This window comes from Mus musculus, chromosome 17 (assembly GCF_000001635.26).
Source record: "Mus musculus strain C57BL/6J chromosome 17, GRCm38.p6 C57BL/6J".
Taxonomy (NCBI): domain Eukaryota; kingdom Metazoa; phylum Chordata; class Mammalia; order Rodentia; family Muridae; genus Mus; species Mus musculus.
Window position 1 is genome coordinate 68,460,293 of NC_000083.6, and position 22,014 is coordinate 68,482,306.

Sequence of the window (22,014 nt, forward strand, 5' to 3'; positions counted from 1 at the left end):
GTGTGTGTGTGTGTGTGTTTGTGTGTGTGTAGGGCAGGGATGTGGCTACAGAAGACTCCCCATCATAGCATCTTCAGCAAATTCAGGGATGCTGTGCCAAGCTTTAGCTAGAGTCGACTCTTCATGCGCTGCATCCCAAGCAGCTTGGAGAACCTTCCATGGATAGTAAATTTAAGTGCTCTGCTCTCAGGAGTGAGTGGGCATTTGGGAAGAGCAAAGCAGGGGTGAAGCCCAGAGTGCATTCTGCTCCTGAGAGAACCCCCTCTTTCCCTTGACTGGTGTCCCAGGTAGGCCCTACCCACTGAGGATCCTGTACCTACCATACTTGCTACTGAAATTCTATAGGTTTGTCTTTCCTGGTCTTGATATTAATGTTAGGTATTTATTATATGTCTCCCATAAATTTGCCTGTTAAGAAAAAGGACTTTACAGATATGATGTTTCCTTAAAAATAAAATCCACTGAATGATAATTAAAAAAAACAGGCTTTAGTGTAGATAATAAAAAGATAGACAGATGAAACCCTCTTCTAGTCCCTGGTATTGTGCGCATCTTAAAGCGACAAGGCTGGCTAATTATAGCTATTTCATATAAAAGGAAGAGTTACATTAGCCATAATCTACATATTCTGTTCGCGATAAACAGGCATTAAAATAATTTGTACTTGTAGCTATAATTTTTCATAAAAGAATACACTCTTTAAATATTGAGAAAGCACTATTTTTGAATCCCATTACCGAATTAAACAATTTTTAAATGCTAAAGAGCATAATCTTCATCACGTCGAACAGAGGTACTTGGAAATTTCATTAGCCTGTGGGGAGTCGAGGATGACTCTTATCATCTGATGTAACTATATTCCGTAAACATTGAACCTTACAATCAGCTCACATTGCTCTAAGAACTGAACATATTAAGATGAAGATGCTAAGGGGAAGACGATCTCCTAATGTAAGTCAAGTGAAAAGACAGTGGGGAGCTTGCGTCCTTGGTCCTCGGTAGGAGCCTTTGTGACGTGCTTCCTATCAAGCAGGTAAGGAAGAGTTGATATTGTGTCAATCTGGGTTTTTTAATGACCTAGGGATCCCCACAATGGCTCAGTCCTGTTGGTTGACCTGTTTGGTTCTGTGCCCTTCCTCGACTCTGTTGCTGCATTAGAATGGTCCAGTGCCAAGGGAGTTTCAAGTTGGGATGAAGCTGGAGGCTGTGGACAGGAGGAACCCTTGCTTGATGTGTGTGGCAACCATTGCAGACATTGTGGAAGACCGAGTCCGGGTGCATTTTGACAGCTTGGATGACAGCTTTGATTACTGGTGAGATATCGGGATGCATGCGCTTTGCATGTGTCATACTTGGGTATTCAGAAATCATCTTACCAGTGCTGTGAGTGTTTTCAGTCAGCTCTCCCCTGCCTTTCTTCCACATGAATTATTGAATTAATGAGCAGCCCTCTGTTTTCCCCATCCTATGTGGAGTTACTGAGTGTTGTTTTTCATGAAGCAATGGCAGCAGATAGGGGACTTTTCTCACGTTTTATCTGATTGTACTGAAAATGGATTTGAAAAAAGGAACTTACAAAGTTTCAGGGTTGATGTGTGTGTGTGTGTGTGTGTGTGTGAGCATCTGAAAAGTGTTGAATGAAGCCTTCCACACAAAAGCTCCAAGGGGAATGGGAGTGAGTTCTTTGAAAGCCTGTGAGAAGTAGAGAAAGTGTATACCACATGCCCCTGAAGCCAACTGTGGTGAGTTGTAAGGAATTACTGGATAAAACCCTGAAATATGCAATAGGGAGTGGCAAAATCAATCTTTGTCACATTTCCTGTGCGAGTCCTGAATAACTGAAAAATCCCCAACAAAGCTTCAGCTCTGAAGGTGCCTGGCAGGACTCTGCCTTTCTCCTCTGAACTACGAAACAGAAATGGAGTAGCGGTGGCAGGTGTCTTAGGATACTCCTGTGCCTTTGAAGAGGAAGAAAAACGTAGCTACCTTGGGTCCAATTCAGCTGTTCTGTCTGCATCTGGGATTTCCTGTTCATTGTTGGCTTTGTTAGTAGTATGGGCAGGCAGAAGAGATCCATTAAAACATTTACCGGTAGGATGACCTGTGTCAGCTCCATGTGACCCTTCCCGATTTATTCTATAGCTCCAAATTGCAAGAAAGTTGTGCAAGTGAGCAATTTGGTCATCCGGAATAAAGCTCCACATTTCAAGCTCTTTCTGCCATTTGCTAATTGTGTCATGCTTTCCCACGGGGCTATTTTATGTTCGGTGTGACCATGGCCCTTTGGTTCTGTTAGCTTCTGTCAGTCACTGTAGAGGAGGAGCAAGGATTATTTGGGCAAACAAGGAGGACCTGGTGAATGAGCAGTTTGTGGCTGGGGTACTTGGAGCTAGACTGACTTTTACACTACAGCACATGGTTATTCAGGAAGATGAAAACTGAGGATGGAATGAGCTACACTGGCTCAGCTCATTCCTCTCTCCTGAATCTGCCTGTTATCCACCATCCCTGAAAGGTTCCTCAACCATTACAATTAGTGCTGTGAGGTGGGCACCCAGTGGCAAGCATGGGACATTTTACGTTTAAACCACAACCCGTTGTTCCTGTGACACTGAGTACTGTGAATGTAAGCACAATTCTGTTTCCTGCAGGTGTGATGTTAACAGCCCTTACATCCAGCCGGTTGGTTGGTGTCAGGAGAACGGAAGAACTCTGGTCGCTCCCCAAGGTGAGCCGACTTCATGTTCATTGAAGTCATCTCTGTGTGAGTAGATAGTCACTCTTCCCCCATCATGGTAACAATATTTGATTGCATAGTGAGTGGGAAAAAAGTGCTAGGAAGTGCCATTAGCCACCAAGTGTCTAAAGCATGTATGGTCTATGTTTATAAAATGTATTGGCAGTCTTTTTAAAAGTTGAGACAAGTTTTAGCTCACTCAATAACTATCATTGCTGAGGACTGGAATTTGAAACTGGCTATTTGCAGGTATATCTTATAATATAATTCATTAATCAAATCATAGGATTACTAGATGTCCTTTACTTTGGAGTTAAGTATAGAAATGTAAAAAATATAAAAAGTAGGCTTTATGTATGCCCTGACTTGCCAGACACCTTTCAACAAACCAGACTAATAGCTTAACCATGGATATAAGTTGGGGTAACATTGTGGCAGAGGACTTCTCTAGTGTGCCAGAGATCCTGGATTCACCCCCACCCCCCACCGTCAAACCAGAAAGAACAAAAAGAACTAATTAGACACTGCTCAATTTTAGCATCTTTAGTACAAATGTGTAAGGAGAAATCTGTTTTCTTTCAATACATACTATACAAGAATAAATGTAGAAAACAGGATATGGCATCTATAACATAACAGCTATTTTGTTTTTTAACATGAATAGTTATGGACTTTTGAAATCTTTACGTCCTTTTTTAAAATTCAAAACATGCTTAACATTATTGTATAAAGTAAATGATATTCCATGGACATTTCCAAATGTGAATGAAATGTGTTTAGGTCACAATCATCCCTTTATTACTTTATTTAATTAAAAATAGATAATTTCATATAATATATTCTAATTATGATTTTCCTCTTCCAAGTCCTCCCAGATTCTGCCTACATCTACATCCAACCAAATATACAAACTTACTTTCCCTCTTTCATTAGAATACAAATAGGTATATAAAAATAATAAAACAAAAGCAAACTATATAGAAAAAAAAGAAATAAATAGGACAGAATTAAAAAAAAAAGTCTATGAAGAAAGCATAAGAAACACATACAGGCACTGAGACCACACCTTCACAAACACATGAAAACAAAACTGGAAACCATAATATATAAACAAAAGATCTGTAAGGAAAAAATGAAATAGCCTCCAATGCTATAAATGAGTTTGTTCTGTGTTGTCCATCTGCTGGGCATGGGGCCTGCCCTTATGTGTGGTTTCTTTTCCTAGTGAGGCGGTTGGAGAAAGCGAATTTTTCCTTTGAGAGAGATTATCATTTGGAGGTAGTTTCAGGATTGGGGATGGGAGCTTGTGTCTCCTTCCCTCCTCTCAGCATTTGGACAGCTCCTGGTTTAGACCTTCCTTTTGTTCTTAAACCTTCTTGCCTTCATATCCCTAGAAATCTACCCTTTAGTTTCATCTTCTTTCCAACCCACACTGATTGCATACATCATAGGCAAGTGCTATGGTGTCTGTTTGGATAGGACCCAGGTACTGCACTTAACATTGTGATCTTCAGTTCTATTTTCCTGCAAATGGCATAATTTCACTCTTCTTTATAGCTTCATAGTATATAGATAGAATACTTTCCCCATTCATTGATTGCTGGGTACCCAGGTAGAGTTTATAACTTGGCTAGAATGAATTTTTCTGTGCCAAACAGAAGTATGCAGGTATTTGTATTGTAAGCTGACATTTATTCTTTGGAATATATGCTCAGAAGTAGTGTGACTGGATCATACTGGATTATATCTGTATTTTTAAGTTGTAAAAGAAAATTCCATATGGGCAACATTAATTCATGTTCTCACTAGCAGTGAATGAGGTCTCTTCTGTCTCACATTCTTGCCTGCATCTTTTCTTTGTTTTCATGATGGTACTCATTGTCACTGAGGTGAAATAGGCTTCAGTGTGGTTTTAATTATTTCCATCCTCCCACTACCCATCCAACTCCTCTATCTTAAATATCTCTCTCCCTCTCCCTCTCCCTCTCCCTCTCCCTCTCCCTCTCCCTCTCCCTCTCCCTCTCCCCCTCTCTCTCTCTCTCTCTCTCTCTCTCTCTCTCTCTCACACACACACACACACTAACTCATGGAGTCCAATTTGTGTTGCTTAACTTCTGGGTCTGGGGCCAGTGCTAGAGTATTTTGACATATCCATTGTCTCTGTTGAAGAAAACTGATTTTCTTCACCTAGAAACTACCAACGGTGCCTCACTTCTTGCCTAAGGACAGGATGTTGTGTCTACTTTTCTCCTTATAGCTGGGGTTTTTGTGTGGCTTGAGCTTGTCCAGGTCTTGTCCATGTTGTCACAGTCTCTGTGAGCTCATACTTGCCTTGCTACTACTTCTAGAAAGTGCTGTTTGCTTGGAGTCAGCAAATACCTTTGGCTCCTATAATCCTTTTACTCTCCAAGGGAGTGATAAAGACATCCCACTAAGAGGAAAGTGCTTCAAAGTGTCTCACTCTGAGTGTTGTCCAGTTGGGGGTCTCTGGGGTAAATACCACCAACTACAGGAGGAAGCTTATATGATGAGATTGAACAATGTATTGATCTGTGGGTATCGCAATATGTCATTTTATAGCTGTTTCCCTTTATAGAGTAATAGTAGTAAATGTTGCCCTAGGCCTATAACCTGTCTTGCCTTTGGTTCTAGGCCTCATTACCAGCATAAAGTATGGGTTCCACCTCATGGAAGGAGCTTTTATTCAATTAAAAAGTAGTTTGTTACTCTCCCAATCACCATGCTATGTTTGCACAAGTGAGCATGTCTAGCACAGGTCGTTATGATAGCTCGCAGGGTTCATAGCTGGATGCTATTGATGGTTGTTCTTCTTCTTGGTAGCATGAGTCGTACCCTCTAGCACCATGAATGCTATTCAGCAGACATGGGGCTTCCAGCTGAGTACTAGCCAGATCCAACTGTCTCATTCTTGGACATACACCCAAAGGACTCTACATCACACTACAGAAATATTTGCTCCTCTGTGTACATTGCTTCTCTACTTATAATAGCCTGAAATTGGAACTAGCCAAGGTGTCCATTGATGGATGAGTGGGTCATGGAAATGTCCACTGACACAGCGGAATATTATTCAGATGCTAAGAAACATGAAATTATGAAATGTACAAGTAAGTGAACAGAGCTAGCCATAAGCACCCTGACTGAGGTAATGCAGGCCAAGAAAGACAAACAAAGAAAATAAGAAGTTTTTCTTCTCTCATATGTGGGTGTTAGCTTTCAAGGTTTAGATCATGTGATGCCCCTTTGGAGCAGAGGTTAGGTAGCTAATAAGGAACCGGAGGGAGGATTTTTCCATGGAAGAGGAAATAAAATACAGTGTAATATGTGTATAGAAAGGAAATTAAATGAGGGGAAATAAAAAGTAAGGAATGGGAAGGCAGAGGATGGAACTTGGAGAGAGAGATAACTAAGACCAAAGGCCATGAAAAACACACTAATAAAGAATCTTTGTAAAATACATACGTACATGAAAGCAATTTAAATGATGCCATCACATAATGGGGAAGAGGGTATCCCAAGTAGATAACATAAGTACTGATAAAAACCCCGGTTTCACAAATGGGTTACATCCTTTTGAGTTGTTGTCCAAAAGTTTCCCAGACACCACCCCATATGCCGTAGCTGCAGGCAGTGCTGCCAGCCATCCAGCACAATTTTATTGAAATAGGCTGTTCCTGAAGACACCGCCAACTGGCAGATTAACACAGGCAAAGCTAGTTTCTCTCTTTAGTTCACCGATTTTACTGATGTATGGAAGAATTGAAGTTGCCAGTTCTTGCTTTTGTCCCCGGAACTCTCAGAATCCTGTTAAAAACTTCTGCTGTGCTTTTTCACTGCTGGTGGGGAATGGATGCTGGTGTCACCACTAGGGAAATCAGTGGAGGTTGCCTGGAAGCTTCATCCTAGCATTGGTAGACTGTTCCTGTACCCTCATGAAGAAAAGTCATCACAGGCCTTACCCAGATGTGTACTATTGCAAGCTACAGTAACAATTGACCTTGCAAAATGCACCATAGTGGCAACTATGTTTCGAGAGTAATCAGCAGCTGGTCTTCCTGGTTGAGCATGCTCACACAGTGGATTTGTGAGCCTCTTGAATGCTGGATGTTTGGTTACATTGTACCTCTTGGTTCAGGATAATGATGAGGAAGCTTTTGCATTTAGTCTCCTCATTGTATATGTGTTTTCATTCCTTTAATTATATTTGTATACCTAGCAGCTAGAATTGCCGGGTCACACATGGTAATTCTGCTTTATAGTATCTGAGAAACTTTCCTAAAGAGTCTCTGCCATTTTACCTTCCTGCAAGAAATGGGATCTTCCCCTCCCCCATATACTGGGCATCCTTTTCTGTATTGTGCTTCTATGGTTAAAATAATCTCATACTGAGAGAAGGATAAGGGGTGCCAGCCAGAGCAGATGTCATCTCTCAGAAAGAGATCTCACACTGTCCTAACAGCATGTCATCCCACTGTGCAGAAGAAAGCCTGAGACCCAGAGACTGATTGGTCGGCAGTGACTGGGACCACACACTGGCTACTTAAATGTGTATGCACTTAACTCTTTGTGTAAACTTTGATCTCACTTCATGACCCAAAGATGCACTTGGGGTGTTCCCTAGCTGTGTTAGTCTTTCTTCCCAGTGTGGCCACATTGAGTAAATCTCCCTTTCGTTTCTTTTCTGAAACATTGTCCTGCTGGATACAAAGTAGAAACTTATTGTGATTTATTTTGGGTTTGTGCTTTGTTTGTTTGTTTGTTTGCCACTTGTCATAGCTGGGGCAGTGTCTCAAGTGCTTTTCTGCCATTGGTGTATTTTCTTAGACATGTCTATTCAAATCCCTCATCTACTTTAAACTGCCTCTTTAAAGTTTTCAACATTCAAATATTGTACTATTTGTTGTCAAAAACTTTGTATATTCTGAGTGGGTGATTGTATATTGTGATAGAAGCCAGACAGATGCTTTGCAAATGTTATATTTTGCCTTCTACGCTTCATTTCATGTTCTTTGTAAAGGATTTGGTTTTTATTTAAGCGTGTATTTGTGTGTCTGTGTGAGTGTATGTCACCTGCTTGCAAATGCTTTCCAAGGCCAGAAAACAGTGTCTCATTTCCCAAAGCTGAATTTACAGGTGGGTAGGAGCCCACCTGAAGTGGGCGCCAAGAACCAAACTCCTGTGCTCTAGGAGAGCGGCAAGTGCTCTTAACTGCTGAGCCGTCTCTCCAGGTCATATTTTCAGTCTTCATATCACCCTTTGCATTGATTTCACATTTCTATAATGGAATATTTGAGGAAGATAATTTTATAAAGAAAAAAAATGTGTCTGTACAGTTCTGAAGGCTTACCTGTACGGCAGCTGAGTCAGTTCACTCCTGTGGGAGGTTGTATCACGTTATGACAGGTGATGGGCAGCAGAGGCCTATGGTTGGGAGATAAGGAGAAACAAATGGTGTAGCCAGGACAAGGGCAGATAGCAGAAAGGCAGGTCAGGGCCGGGTGTGGTGGTGCACACCTTTAATCCCAGCACTCAGGAGGCAGAGGCAGGCAGATTTCTGAGTTCGAGGCGAGCCTGGTCTACAGAGTGAGTTGAGTTCCAGGACAGCCAGGGCTACACAGAGAAATCCTGTCTCATAAAACCAAAAAAGAAAGAAAGAAAGAAAGAAAGAAAGAAAGAAAGAAAGAAAGAAAGAAAGGAAGGAAGGAAGGAAGGAAGGAAGGAAGGAAGGAAGAAAGAAAGAAAGAAAGAAAGAAAGAAAGAAAGAAAGAAAGAAAGAAAGAAAGAAAGAAAGAAAGAAAGAAAGAAAGAAAGAAAGGCAGGTCAGGTCTTGTTCTTTGCAAGCAGCAAGCAGCCCACAAGCAGGAACTCACATGGTTCCCTGCAAAGCATCTGATGGCCCCAGTAACTAATGGAACTGTCACTAATCCTTGCCTCAGAAGAACTGGGTGCCTTCTATGGTGCTGTTCTGGGGACTGTGACTTTAACAACATTAGAGGAGAGTGGGCTCACTCTCAAACCACTGTATCCTCCAATACATTATGTGTATATTATCTAGTCTTTTTGTGGTTCTTAATTTTATTTTCAAGTCAGATAGTTTATTGTTAAAATACCAGGTAAAAATATTACCTGTGGATTGAAGTCATTGTTCATGTTTAATGAACTGTGGCACATGACCCAAGACAGAGGTTCTGATCATTCCTTTGAATCTGTTATGCAGTTTCCAAGCACTGTTTCTGAAGAGACCATTCTTTCTCCTTTCAATCTTCCATGTAGCATTTTTTTTTTTGAGACTAAATTTACCATAGAAGGTTGGGTTCATTTCTGAAGTCACGGTTTCTATCGCATGAAGCAAATGCAAATATAATATGCAATATTCTACTGCCATAAACAAATTCAAAAAGAATATAGACAATATTTCTATTCATGTGCCAAGACCACTTTGCAATCCAGTTTGTAAGTAGAAATTGTGAGTTCTTCAAATTTACTCCTAATTTTCAAGACTGTTTTCTTCACTGGGGCCTTTTCATGCTCTATGAATTTGAGGATTTCCTTTTGCAACAAAAATAACTGTTGTCATTTTGAAAGGGTTGAATTAAATGTATAGCTTGCTTTGGAAAATACAGTGTTTAGTGATGAGTTTTCTGATCCATAGAGATGAGATGTTTTCAATTTATTTAGGCTGTCTTTAATTATTTTCTTCAATGCTTTCTAGTTTTTAGTTAACAACTTTTTAAAAAGTTCCCTTTGATTAAATTTTCTCTTGGGTAGTTAATATTTTTTAGGTGTTATTATAGATGGAATAGTTTCTTAACTTACCTTGGAAGTGGAAAATATATCTAATCTTGTGTGTTCATGTTTATTGAATTAGTTTATTCAATCCATGTGTAATTTGCGTCTTTGAACATTTTCATGGGTTTTCAGACATGCAGTCATGTTGTCTGTCATAAGAGGTACATTTATTTCTTCATTTACAGTTTGGTTGCCTTTTGCTGGTCTTTCTTGCCCAATTGTTCATCCTGTGTCTGCAGTGTCGTACTAGAAATGGCCCTTGCTCGATTTGATCCTTATGAACAAGGTTCAAGCATCTTACTGTTGATATAATAATATGACTTTAAGTTTAAATAAGATTTCTTTTTGGATTAATACCATTTCCCTTTTCCCTGAGAGCTTTTCATGAATATTCACTGAACACGTACACACCCCACCTCCTATAGTATACCACTCCTTTCCCATCTAAAACAAAACAAGTTTCCTTCCCCATATTGGCTTTATCTAATCAATGTCTTTCTGCATCTCTGGAGAGGGATTTATAGTTCTCTCCTTTGTTCTTTCCTGTAATCATTTCATTGATTGATCTTCCTATGATAAATCACAATTGTATTCTTGGGGGGAAGTCTACCTGATTTTTATTTTATTCCATTCTTTTATTGTGTTGTTAGATTCAGTGTGCTGATAGTTTATGGAAAAGCTTTTAGGCATATCCATATGGCCTGTTGTTTTCTTGTCTTATATCTGAAGTCTATTCTTTTTAATGGTGTTATAAATGAAATTGTTATTGATTTTAGTTTTTGATAGTTTATTGTTAGTATTAAAATATAGTTTGTTTCCTCATATTGATCTTCTATCCTGAAGCTTTTCTGAATTACTCTACTACTCTCCTGGGGCATTCCTTATGGTTTCTGTCTGTGAAATTATATCATATGCAGATAGAGGTACTTTTATTTATTCCTGAGTGTTCTCAATCACTTTTGTTTCTTGTCTAATTTATCCCTTGTAGTAAACCACTGGAAGGAACTCCCCCCACCAATTTTATGGGAAAATATTTTAGTCTTTTACAGTTAAATATGATAGACTCTGTTGGGTTTTGCAAATTGTATAACTCTCGTTCTTTAAATAAAAAAGACGGTCTTCTACTGTATTAATTTGATATGACCACATTCACAGATTCTCATGCCATACCAATATTGTATTCCCAGGATAAATCTTACTAGAAGTAATCATTGTATGTACATTATTATTTTTTAATTGATTTCTTTAAAAAATTATTTAATCATTTTTTTAGCACTCCAGATTTTATCCCCCTCCCGGTCCACCCTGACTGTTCCCCATCCCATACCTCCTCCCCCTGTCTCCATGAGAATGTCCCTACCCCTTCAACCCCCACCCCACCTTACCTCCCCATTCCCTGGAGTTAGGTATATCTCCTCTTACTGAACCTAGACCCACAGTCCTCTGCTGTATATGTGTTGGGAGGCTCATATCAGCTGGTGTGTGCTGTCTGATTGGTGACTCAGTGTCTGAGAGATCTCAGAGCTCCAGGTTAATTGAGACTTCTGGTCCTTCTACAGGGTTGCCCTCTTCCTCAGCTTCTTCTAGCTTTTCCCTAATCCAACCATAGGAGTCAGCAGCTTCTGCCTTTTGGTTCAGTGCACATATCTGCATCTGACTCTTTCAGCTGTTTGTATAGTACTTTATTAATTATTTTAGAATTTCACACATCCTTAGGGTGAATATTGATTGTAGCCATCCCAATCCTTCTTCTCTAACTTCCCCCTAGAACTATCCTTCACCTCGCCACCCCTGCCTAACTTTGTGCGTTGTTTTCCCTCTCAATCTCTCTCTTTCTGATAGCAAACTGAAATGAATTTTACTATCCCTGTTCACATGTGGATGTAGCCATTCAGTGTAGAATGGATGACCTACCATTGACTAAATATAACTGATCCAGTGAATAATCCCCTAATCAAAACTGACTCTTCCTCTATCAGCAGCCACCAATTACCTGTATCTCCTCAGCTAGGGTTGAAGATCCATGAACTCCCCTACCCCATGCTGGAATGTTGACAGGCGTGGCAGACAGCTGCAGCTGCAGTGATTTATAAGTACCTTGGTGTTTTCATGCTTATAAGACACCATTCCACCTTATTCTTCCTGACCCTTGGTTCTGAATGTCTATTTGCTTTTCCTTAATGCTCCCAGATCTTTTGGAGATGGGTGTGTGATATAAACATCTCGTTTATTGTTGATAATTTTATCTTCTACAACATAGAAAGGATTCTCTGATGAGACCTGAGAGCTGCATCAATAGTGGGAATAGATACACAAATTTAGAGGGCAGTTCGATACTGTGTTGTTTGTCTAGCAAAATAATTTTAGATTCACTTCTGTTGCCTGTGAACTCCTCAACAAAGGGTTCTCAGTCATATTTATAGCTGGACTATGCATTTCTTCTGTAGGATGGACCTTAAATCTAATTAGTAGTTAGCCAATAACATTTGTTCCATTATTGCACTGGTGAGCATAACTTTTCAAGTTTTGACTCCAGTTCTCACAGAATTCACTGTGGGTCTAGAAATTATATGACTTTAGCCCTAACTGCTTCATGAAGCTCATTGTGTTATGGTGATTTAACTCCCTTGAGACATTCTGGTAGTCAACATATGCTTCACAGGCCATCCTGATTTCACTGTGTCAAGACAGGATCATCTCTGGGACCCAAACCAGGAAGATTTTCCAGTCTCCACAGCTAGATTTAATGCAGACTTCCTTCTAGGAGGATTAACAGAAAACAAGATAAGGAGATAGAGTTGGAAGAAGAGTAAGATATAACCAGAAAGCAAATTATTCTAAGTGATCTAGAGATAAAAGAACATTACATAATTACTTACCATGACCCATCCTCAACTACCCAGTTCCCCTGCAACAGAATTCAGAATCACAGAGACAGCAGAAATATCTGAGAAATAATTCAGATTAGCAACCACAGAGAAGTCTAAAACACAGATGCATGGACTAAGGAAATCTATCCAAAACCTTGAGAAGACCATCTCCAGGGAGACAAAAATAGCAGGTTACATGAGAAAGTGCAAAAGATGGAAGACAAATTCAGCAAGAAATTTGAAGCATTGAGAAAGAGCCAAAGAGAGTAGCTGGGTTAAAAACAGTTGTCAGTCAGAGAGGAACCCATTGCCAGAACTGACCTTAAAGTACAAACTCAAGATGGAGGCCAAAGCTGAACAAGAATATAATCAGAAACCTATAAGGAACTCTTAAGCAATGCCACCAAGATTTCTGTGAATACTGTGAATACATTTCAGAGGCCAAGCATGGAGTCTATGAGGCAGAAGATAGAATTTGAGAGAGATAAAGTCAAAAGGAATAGACAAACCATTTAATGAAATTATAGCAGAAAATTTCCCTACCCTAGGGAATGAATTAGATTTCCAAACACCGGAGGCATTTACAGCCCCAACTCCATGTGACGAGATAGAAATTCTTCAGTACACTATCACCGTCAAGATTTGGAAAATGCAAAGAACACCACACACACACACACACACACACACACACACACACACACACACCACTGAATAATAAAAGAAAAATGACAACTTGTATACAAAGCAGGAATATCAATATAACCTCACATCCTTCTCCACAAATCTGAAAGCCTGACAAGCAGGGAACAATCTGTAACCATGGAGGCAAATGACTCTGAATCGAGGATGTAAAACCCACCAAGGTGACCTCTCAGAATAGATGAAAAAGTAAGGATATTTCAAAACAAAATGGTTTACAACATATAAATTATGTAAGACTTGAATTAGAGTCTTTATGCATACATATGTTTCATGTTTATGCATAGTACAATAGAAGTAAAATTACACATTATCCATTTGATTGGTTTGTTTCTGGTAGCAATTAGTTCCAAACTTTATTGGTGAGAATTATTTTACAGAAAACAAATTTATCTTTTGAACATTACATATGTTTATGGATTTTAAACATGTTTAGGCATAAATATGCTCATGTTTATAGATCATAAGATTTTATTTCTTCAATTACATTTTTTTGTCAGAAAATGTGTATTTTCTCTATTTGCCAAAGCTTATGTACTTCCGGGGACAATTAAAGCTTTTGACAGCAGAATAGCACAAATTGGTCTGAGTCATTTCCCCAGGTGTTTAGGGAGATTATCATGGGTTCTAGATAACCATGAAGGGTGGAAGGGAGATGAGACACAGAAGACCATTTGTAAACATGTAACAGGTCAAACACAGTATCATTTCACTGATACACCTTCACATGTTAAGCTATAGTTTACATTGCTATTGCACAGAAGACTGAAAACAAGACACTTTCACTTCTTTGGGACAACCTTTGGCTGAGGCATTAGTTGAAATTATAAGTAGGTAATAGACTTTTAAAAAACGTTTCTAACCATTTGAAGAATTAATGGCTCTCTCAACAAGGGCAATCATGTCTCACAAAGCCCTGTGGAGAGAGCATCCGTGGGTCAGGTAGTGTTCAGTGAGGAATCAGCTCCAGATAAATGGGATTAAGTAAAGCTACCTGCAGTGTCTGATGAAATATGAGTGAACTACCTCTGGAAAGCTAAAATTAATTTTGTAGTGTGGGTAGAAGCCAGGAAACTAGGAAAGGGCCCAGTGGAGGGGAGAAGGTGTGGGGCTATAAGGAAGGAGGAAGAGAAGGGTCATGGAACACATGGGCAATGAAAATTGAAGCGGGAGCAGGGGAGCATGGGAAGGGGACAGGGGCACGGAGAAGAGGAGTTGGTTAGTATTAACCAAACCTCAGTACATATGAAAGTAACATTAAGAAACCTGTTACTTTGTATGCTAGTTATAGAAATCAAACTAAACTTAAAATTAATTCTCTTGATGCAGACATCATAAATGGCGGCTCTACTTTTCTTCCTTATTTCTGGTATCTGAAAGGGAACTGCCATTTATTTTATTTTATTTTATTTTTTATAAATTCCTCCATCTAGGCAATCTGTTAACTCTTGTCAGCCATCTACAAGCACACATTTTAAATCACAATATTTATCACATTATTATTCAAAGATGCAAAGATCTATAAAGGTAAATAAGAATTTGTGTCTTCTTTCTACATGTAGAAATACACCATTAGTTCCTAGGTGGGATGCTGTGACTCAGACCTTCTCTTGGGCAGGTGGCCAGATCTCCTGGAGAGGGGTCTGACATCCAGAGGGCACACAGGTCCCCCTTTCCCTTTTGTTTTATTTTTACAATACTGGAGTGAAACTAAAGGCCTTGCACCTGCTAGGCAGCTGCCCCCCAAAGCTGTTTTCCTTGCCCATTTCGGTTGCACAGTAGATTATCTGGCCAAAGTAGATTATTTTTGAAATGCCAGTTACACGTGAAGCTCCTCTATCCTGCCAGATATTCAAAATTCTTAGACCTTAGAAACTTTTCTTTCAGAATTTGTGTGATTATATTTCTTCAAACTTCAAGACTGGCCTTTATGTCGAGCCTATTAAAATTAATGACGAAAATCAGTCAATTTTGCACCAAACGTTCTTTTTTTTTCTCTGTTGATTTTTCATGTGAAAGTTGCTATGTGTAAATAATATCTTAATATTTCATGACATAAAGAGAAGGGAACTGCCATTTATAAAGAAGTGTATGTATATGAATTTACATTGTTCTCTATCACCCAGTGTGTCATGTTCATCAGACTGTGGAGTATGAAGAGACTTTCTTCAACAGGCAATGTGACAGGCTGTTCTGTAGCTAATGAGAAGAGCCTGCTCTCTAGTTCTCCCTCGCGAAATAGGCAAGTTGGCGGGAAACCCTCCCAGCCATGGAGACTTTTAGGATGCACGAGCTTGGCAGTATGGCTGGTCTCCTGGAGGCACAGCAGAGACTGGAGAGCCTCTGCACACAGTGCTGCTCACTTTGGAGTGCTTACTGCATGGCCTCTTAAGCTGTGCTCAGTACATGTGTTCTCAGGGTCTTCTTAGTGACAGAATGGAGAGCATTGGGGAATCTTGTTCTAAAAGACAAGCCTACCGTTTCTTTAACAGCTTTATGGAAGTGAAAACCACCAACTGTAGAAGCCATCCATTTAAAGAGGGCCTCGTCAATATTTTCACCATATTTACAGAGTTGTGTAATGATTACCACATTCATTCTGACAACACTTTCGATAACCCAGAAAGGAATTCCCAGTAGTTACCTATTATTCTGTAATCCTCCATCTTTCTACATTCATGACAACCACTAATTTACTTGGAGGTTTTACAAATGTACCTGTCCCAGATGTTTTTCTGAAAGCAAAACAATGTAGCCTTTGTAAGTGGCTGCTCTCCTTGAGCATAGTGTCTTTGTTAAATCCACAATGTACTTGCATCAGTACCTCATCTAGCATATATGATTAAATGGATAAAATACAATTTGTGGGCCTGTTTATCTATTTGGCAAGCATTTGAGTTATTTCTACTTAGGGTATATTTTGAGTATATACTATGAGTATAAATATTCATACATTTCATAGTATGAGTATAAATATTCATATATACTATGAATATTTGGTTTTGTTTGAGCATGTGCTTGTGGTTCTCATGGTGTTGTAGCTGGGGTTGGAAGTTTTGAATAATTCTGTAGTGCTGTGTCCACATTATTGAGGTCCCACCTGCCGTTCTCCACAGCTCTACATTATCTGCATTGTTTTGAGCATGGCCATTCCTACTTCTCGTCACCTTGACTGACACTAGTCTGTCTTTCTATCTGACATAATTGGTGTGAAGTGGAATCTGATTTTAGGGTCTCATTTCTTCTCAGTTTCCCAGTGTGGCAGAGACTTTCCCACAATTCCCTGTTATCTAGGCAACTTTGAGACATTTGGACCGATTTTTATCTTCTTTGGTGGGGACATGTTGTCCAGAGAGATGAGGAAACCTGCCTTTGTCTGCTGGTGATCTCCAAGCTGAGTTTTCAGAGCACTTTAAGAACTTTTTTGCCCTCCTCTTTCAACAAGCTACATAAAGTCTTACACTCAGACATCTGAGTGCAGCAGGACACCTTCCAGAGCAGCACTAGGCACATGGAATGAGAATTTCACAAGAGAAACAGTGTCTAAATCGGTCTCCAATGGGCATGTGAAATCTGATGCCATACAAAGGACTATTGGGTGGAAGGAATTAGAGGTGAAATGCCAAAAGCCCCTGCACTCATAGAATGAAGCACTCCAGGACTAAAACACTTGCCTACAGGGTCTGGTTGTAGGGAGGAAGAGAGGAGGCAAGAAGTGATGCTGAGCATCCTCAAAGAGCTCCCTGATGGCCTTTTAAGATTGTTTACTTTAAGTCATAGATATTTTGATTATTTAAAGTAGTGTGGGACCAGGAAAAAAAAAAGACCTCCCTGCCAAACTAAGTGATTAAACTGCCAAAGTTTTGCTTCCTATCATAAATAATATCCTTCATAGGATAGCAAATAAGTGGAAAAACATGCAGATGACCCAAGAGCACACATTACATTCCTGGCTCCTGCACATCCTTCGCTAAGGCAAATGTTCTTCACTCTACTGTTTATGCACTTAACATTTTTGGGAACTTCAAAATGGGAGGGTGCTCCTCCACCCAGGTTTGGTACATGCTTCTTAATGATTAGATGAATCCTTGAGATTTCTACAGGACCTCAGACATCCCAGAAGCCATGCCAATAGCCATGTTTGTTCTTATTGTGTCCTGACAGGTGTATACATGGCAAACTGTCTCTTCCTGTTAGTGGTAACCTGGTCACAGAACTGTAGGGGAGAGATCCAAGTTTCTCCACTGTACAATTACCTCATCCCTAATGGAATGAATCCATGTCTGTCTGGATTACTCTAAGATTATACAAATAGTCTATCTATACTCACTAGTTTCTAACATTCACTGATACTGATTAGACAGATCCGTGTAATGCTTGCTAAGTGGTGATATTCAAGTACCATGCATCCTCTGGTGTATGTCAGCTGCTTTCTCCTTCCCTGACCATTTCCCTGTTTGCTCTTTAACTTTCTGCTTTGTACTATCAAGAAGTCACAGACCCTACTTTGTATAGGGCACTGTAATCTGTTATGTATGTTATGAGGGGGAACAGGCTGTTTTTGTTGACATTAAGGCTGATGGCAGACAGAGATGGGGTTTCATTTGTTAAATGAATCTGTGATGATTATAAAGAACAAAGTGGTTAATCAAAGAGTGAATGCCTGTCTAGAAAAGCGACGAATGCTTTGTAGGGAGAATCACACAGTGCTAAGTAGTTTGATTATCATTTCTACAGTATATTTGTTATTTTAAAGTTCTGGACATGGGATGGGTGTAGTGTAGTGTAGTGTAGTGTAGTGTAGTGTAGTGTAGAGTAGTGTAGTGTAGTGTAGTGTTAGAATATTAGCAAGGAGTTAGGAGGGTAGGGAGATTGTGGCTGCTATTTGCAAGATCTTTAGAGATAGTAATGAGTCTATAACAAAGGCTGTGGGAGAATTCAGTTGGCAACAAGAGGCCAGATTCGAGCTCAGTAGAGACTCCATTATGGAAAAGCATGGTGGGATAGTTATACCATGTTAGGTAAGATTATGAGTTGGTATGTTACTGTTTTCATATGGAGATTAAGCATAACGTGAGAAGATGTCCTGTTGACAAGGGGTGGATATGTGATGATCAATCTCGGTTGCCATCTTGACCATCACTTAATTAGAAACTGTTGATCAGGATGCAGGACAATCAGACCACTTGAACCTGTACATAAGTCTAACAGTGCGTGTCAGAACTTAAAGCAGCCATATGCTTCTGGCCCTATGGTGCTGCCTGCAGATGTGTCTGTAATGGCTCCTGCATTCTCACAAATCCCTTATTCCTTATTGGCATTCTCTTTAACCGATTTATGTCTGGGCTTTCGGAGTCCCGTTGGGTCAGTTTTCATTCACTGGCTTGCCTTTCACAATTCCAGAAATTTTTGTTGACATAACCCATTGGCTTTTAATCTATTTTCACTGTGTCGTTATATTACTGTGTTAGTTGTGCTTTATTTATTAGTTTGCTTCAATAGCATTATATTTATAGTGCTCCACCTGCAAAACTTGCTATTTTCATTGCCTTCTAATTTTCCCTCCTATTGGTTATTCCTTCCACCTAAAAGCACTTTTGCTAGTCCCCTTTTCTTAGTGACTGTGAACTAATTAGTGCATTAAACCACATCAAGACCTTAGTGTTTTTTTACACATTAAGCACCTTTACCTTTTCCAACAGCACAATCATGCTGATTCCAATTAGTAGTGGTGTTTTTTTTTTTTTTTCTTCAGTTGCTATGGGGCTAAGACTTCTCCAGTTCCTTGGTAATAACCCACTCTGCACATGGTGGCTGGAAGGATTTAGTGGTTGACCTCAGAAGAAGTGACTTCTTACTTTGACCTTGAGCTGTTCTTTGACCTCCCCTGTGTTAGTTACCATCCAGCCAGAGGACAGTAGCTAACTGCAGTGAGTCCAGAAATTACTGTTGCTTCCCAGAAGAAAAACATCTTGAATCCTTGGCACTCTGCGCTATACTTATTTTGCTTTCTCCCAAGTGATTGTATATACACACATACTCAAGAACACCCACACTCCCTTCCCTGTCATTGGGGTTTGAGCTGTTCATTCTTTGCAATTAATTAGACCCTTACATTGTTGTTAAGAACTCTTTTAAAAATACCTTTATTTGGGGCCATTTAGCTAGCTCAACAGGGAAAGGACCCTGTCATCAAGCCTGCTGACCTGAGTTCTATCCTAAGAGAATTGATTGCCACACGCCGTCCTTTAGCCTCTGTTCACATGTGGCAGCTTCTACGCAGCCACGCCCTCTCATGTACTCACACAGATACAAAAATGAATTTGTACTAAAAATTGTAAATGTCTTTATTAATATTTGGCTGTATTTAGAGGGGGACACAGTGAGGATGAGTGTTGATGTCTGCATTTACAAACTGTGCGTTCCCACTGAAGCTTCTGAATCAACGCTCAGTGGAGGCGATTTCCTGAGATGAAGAACACAATCCTTGAAACCAAGGGAGACCCGAGAAGTGACTCTCCAGGAATAACAGCAGTGCTTTCTCAATATCACCAAAACCACCTATCAGCTGGATATCTAAGATAACTTAGACATTTGTAGAATATGTGAAATATTGCTGGTAGTCAGTAATTGTATCGTGATTTCCCTGTAGCGCTAAATTACAATAGAAAAATTCATGCCGAAAAGAAATGTCTTATTGGGTTTCCAAAATGCAATAATTATTTATGACTTCAAGAATTATTGTATTGGTAGTAATAAGCTAGATCCTAAATGGGCAGTTCACTGTCATGGGTAGTCAGGGTATGAATTGATTAACTAAAAAACTATCAACTAGACGAAGCTTAAGAGTGAAGAATAGCTGGGGTCTGGGGCTTTAACAAGGAACAATATAGTAATGACATAAGAGAATAGTCAGGTCAGTCATAGAAGAACTCTGGAATATTATGTAGTTAATGAGAGGGGGAAACAAAGACAGAATGACTACAGATTTTAATTCAAAGTTTAGGAGGGCGAGAGCTAGGATCCTGGTTACTTGACCTGAATGGTTAAAATTCATAAAAAATGGACAGTGGGCAAGGTCATGTACGGTGCTAGCAAAAGCCACACAGACTCATTAGTTGGTAATTTCGCTAGATGCTGAGTTGTGTTCTTTTCTTTATTTAATTTTTTTTTTTTGCGTGAATTTCAACTCAGCTCTATTTTGAACAGAAAAAAATTGCAGAGTCTGAACTGGCTAAGGTGGTCCATACCTGTGATCTCAGCAGACATGAGGATAGCTGGAAATTTGTGGCTAGCCTGAGCTATGTAATGAGACACTATCTTAAAAAGCAAACAAATAATAACAACAACAAAACAGAAAGAAAACTTAACAAAATCTGTTTTGAGAAAAAGCCAGTGGCCCAGTTCTCCAAATGATAGATCAAAGAGTGATGGGTGACCAGGTAACAGATCTGACAGCCTGTGACTAGGCTTATTTAGTTACTTGGCCTGAAGGTTTTAGCCCTCTTCTTTAACTGTGTGGAGCTAAATATGCATTGGAGGCTTCTGGCATCCTTGGCTCTCTAATACGAGAGCTTTGTTCTAGTGTTCGTTGAACAAAGCAAATCTGAAAACCGATTCTTTCACAGATTCATTATCTCAGGCTTTATGGGGATTAAGGCTTCTAGAATCACAGGCTAGCTCGACGTCATATAGGGTTGGCATGGGACCCTTAGTGATCACATGATCTGTGGTCAATGAATGCCTCCCCTCCCCCATCTCCCCATCCCTCACATATAGACACTTCTATGGGAGCGCTTTCTGTTTGGAATGACTTTCCTGTAGGAAGCCTGGGCTTTCTGTTTGGAACAGCTTTCCTGCCAGAGGTGTGCATGCGGAGATGAGCATCAGGCATCCTTTAGTTCTACTCAAAAACCAAAACAGAGTGATGAATGAGTGTTGTCTGCTAGGCATTTTGGGTAATCCACACTCTTAGGATACTAAGACAAACCATCCAGCGCTTAGTTGCTACTGGACCCAACCTCCTTGTTTTCTTAGTATTTTCTCTTGACCACGGTCAGGGTGGGGGATCTTACAGAGGTACAGTAGCCCTCAGTAAGTCTTGGCACAGCAGGCCAGGAGACAGGAGCTCCAGCGGAGATCTCGCTTTGACTTGTTTCCCTTTGGATGAGTCACATAAAGTGTCAGGCATCTCTTTCTTCCTCAGAAGAACAAAACATGGCGTTCTTGTATGAAGCTGAGCATGGAGTGCTTTGTTTACTTGTGCAATCTGGTGGGAAGCTTTCCCTTGGCATTATCCATGATTCAAGCCACTTGGGTGACTGGTTCATGTTAGCGTGGTGCTTAGTTTATTCGATGTACGTGTTTAGGTGTTTAGGGTCTGTATTTCCTCTATCCTAACTGGATCCATGCCTTAATGGAAGATCCCTTTTACTACTGGCTATTAAATGGAGCCTTTGCCCATCACGTTTACAGTGACTAGCACTCCATGACGTCCGAGTCTTTCATTGTCTGCAAGTAGAGTGTTGGTTATCACCGTATGTCTCCATGGGAAGGTCACCAAGGCCAGGAAGTTAGTTAGGGCTATAGCGACTTGTGCTGGTGCCTTTTGATTCCAATATGTTCAGATCAATATTACAGGGGTTAAAATGTGTTTCTACTTAGGTTTCTGGAGAAAATATAATCAAGGATCCACTTATCAGGAGCCTGAATCTGATCTTACCCATGCATTTGGGGCTTTCTTATAGGGAAAAACATGCGAATGGTGCATTTCCCTTATTTCTCTGGCATTACCAATCCCAACCGGATGGCTATCAATTAGTATTATCCAGGATTCATTCTTCTTGAACCACTAGGCAGTGTGATAAACTAATGCCATCCCATTCCCGTGGTGCTTCT

The 22,014-nt window shown here is 40.0% G+C and overlaps 1 protein-coding gene across 10 annotated transcripts in view; it reads left to right on the forward strand.

Moving 5' to 3' along the window:
* The window catches only part of L3mbtl4 (L3MBTL4 histone methyl-lysine binding protein), a 511,181-nt gene that overhangs the window by 187,395 nt on the left and 301,772 nt on the right, over window positions 1-22,014 (forward strand). For all 10 annotated transcript variants that reach the window (XR_003952134.1, XM_006524417.3, XM_006524416.3 and 7 more), the window contains 2 exons: window positions 1,159-1,313; window positions 2,652-2,728. Coding sequence is in view for 9 of the 10 variants with exons in the window: in XM_006524417.3 (XP_006524480.1) it covers window positions 1,159-1,313; window positions 2,652-2,728 (232 nt within the window). In the remaining variant the exon portion in view is untranslated. The remainder of the gene's footprint in view (window positions 1-1,158; window positions 1,314-2,651; window positions 2,729-22,014) is intronic.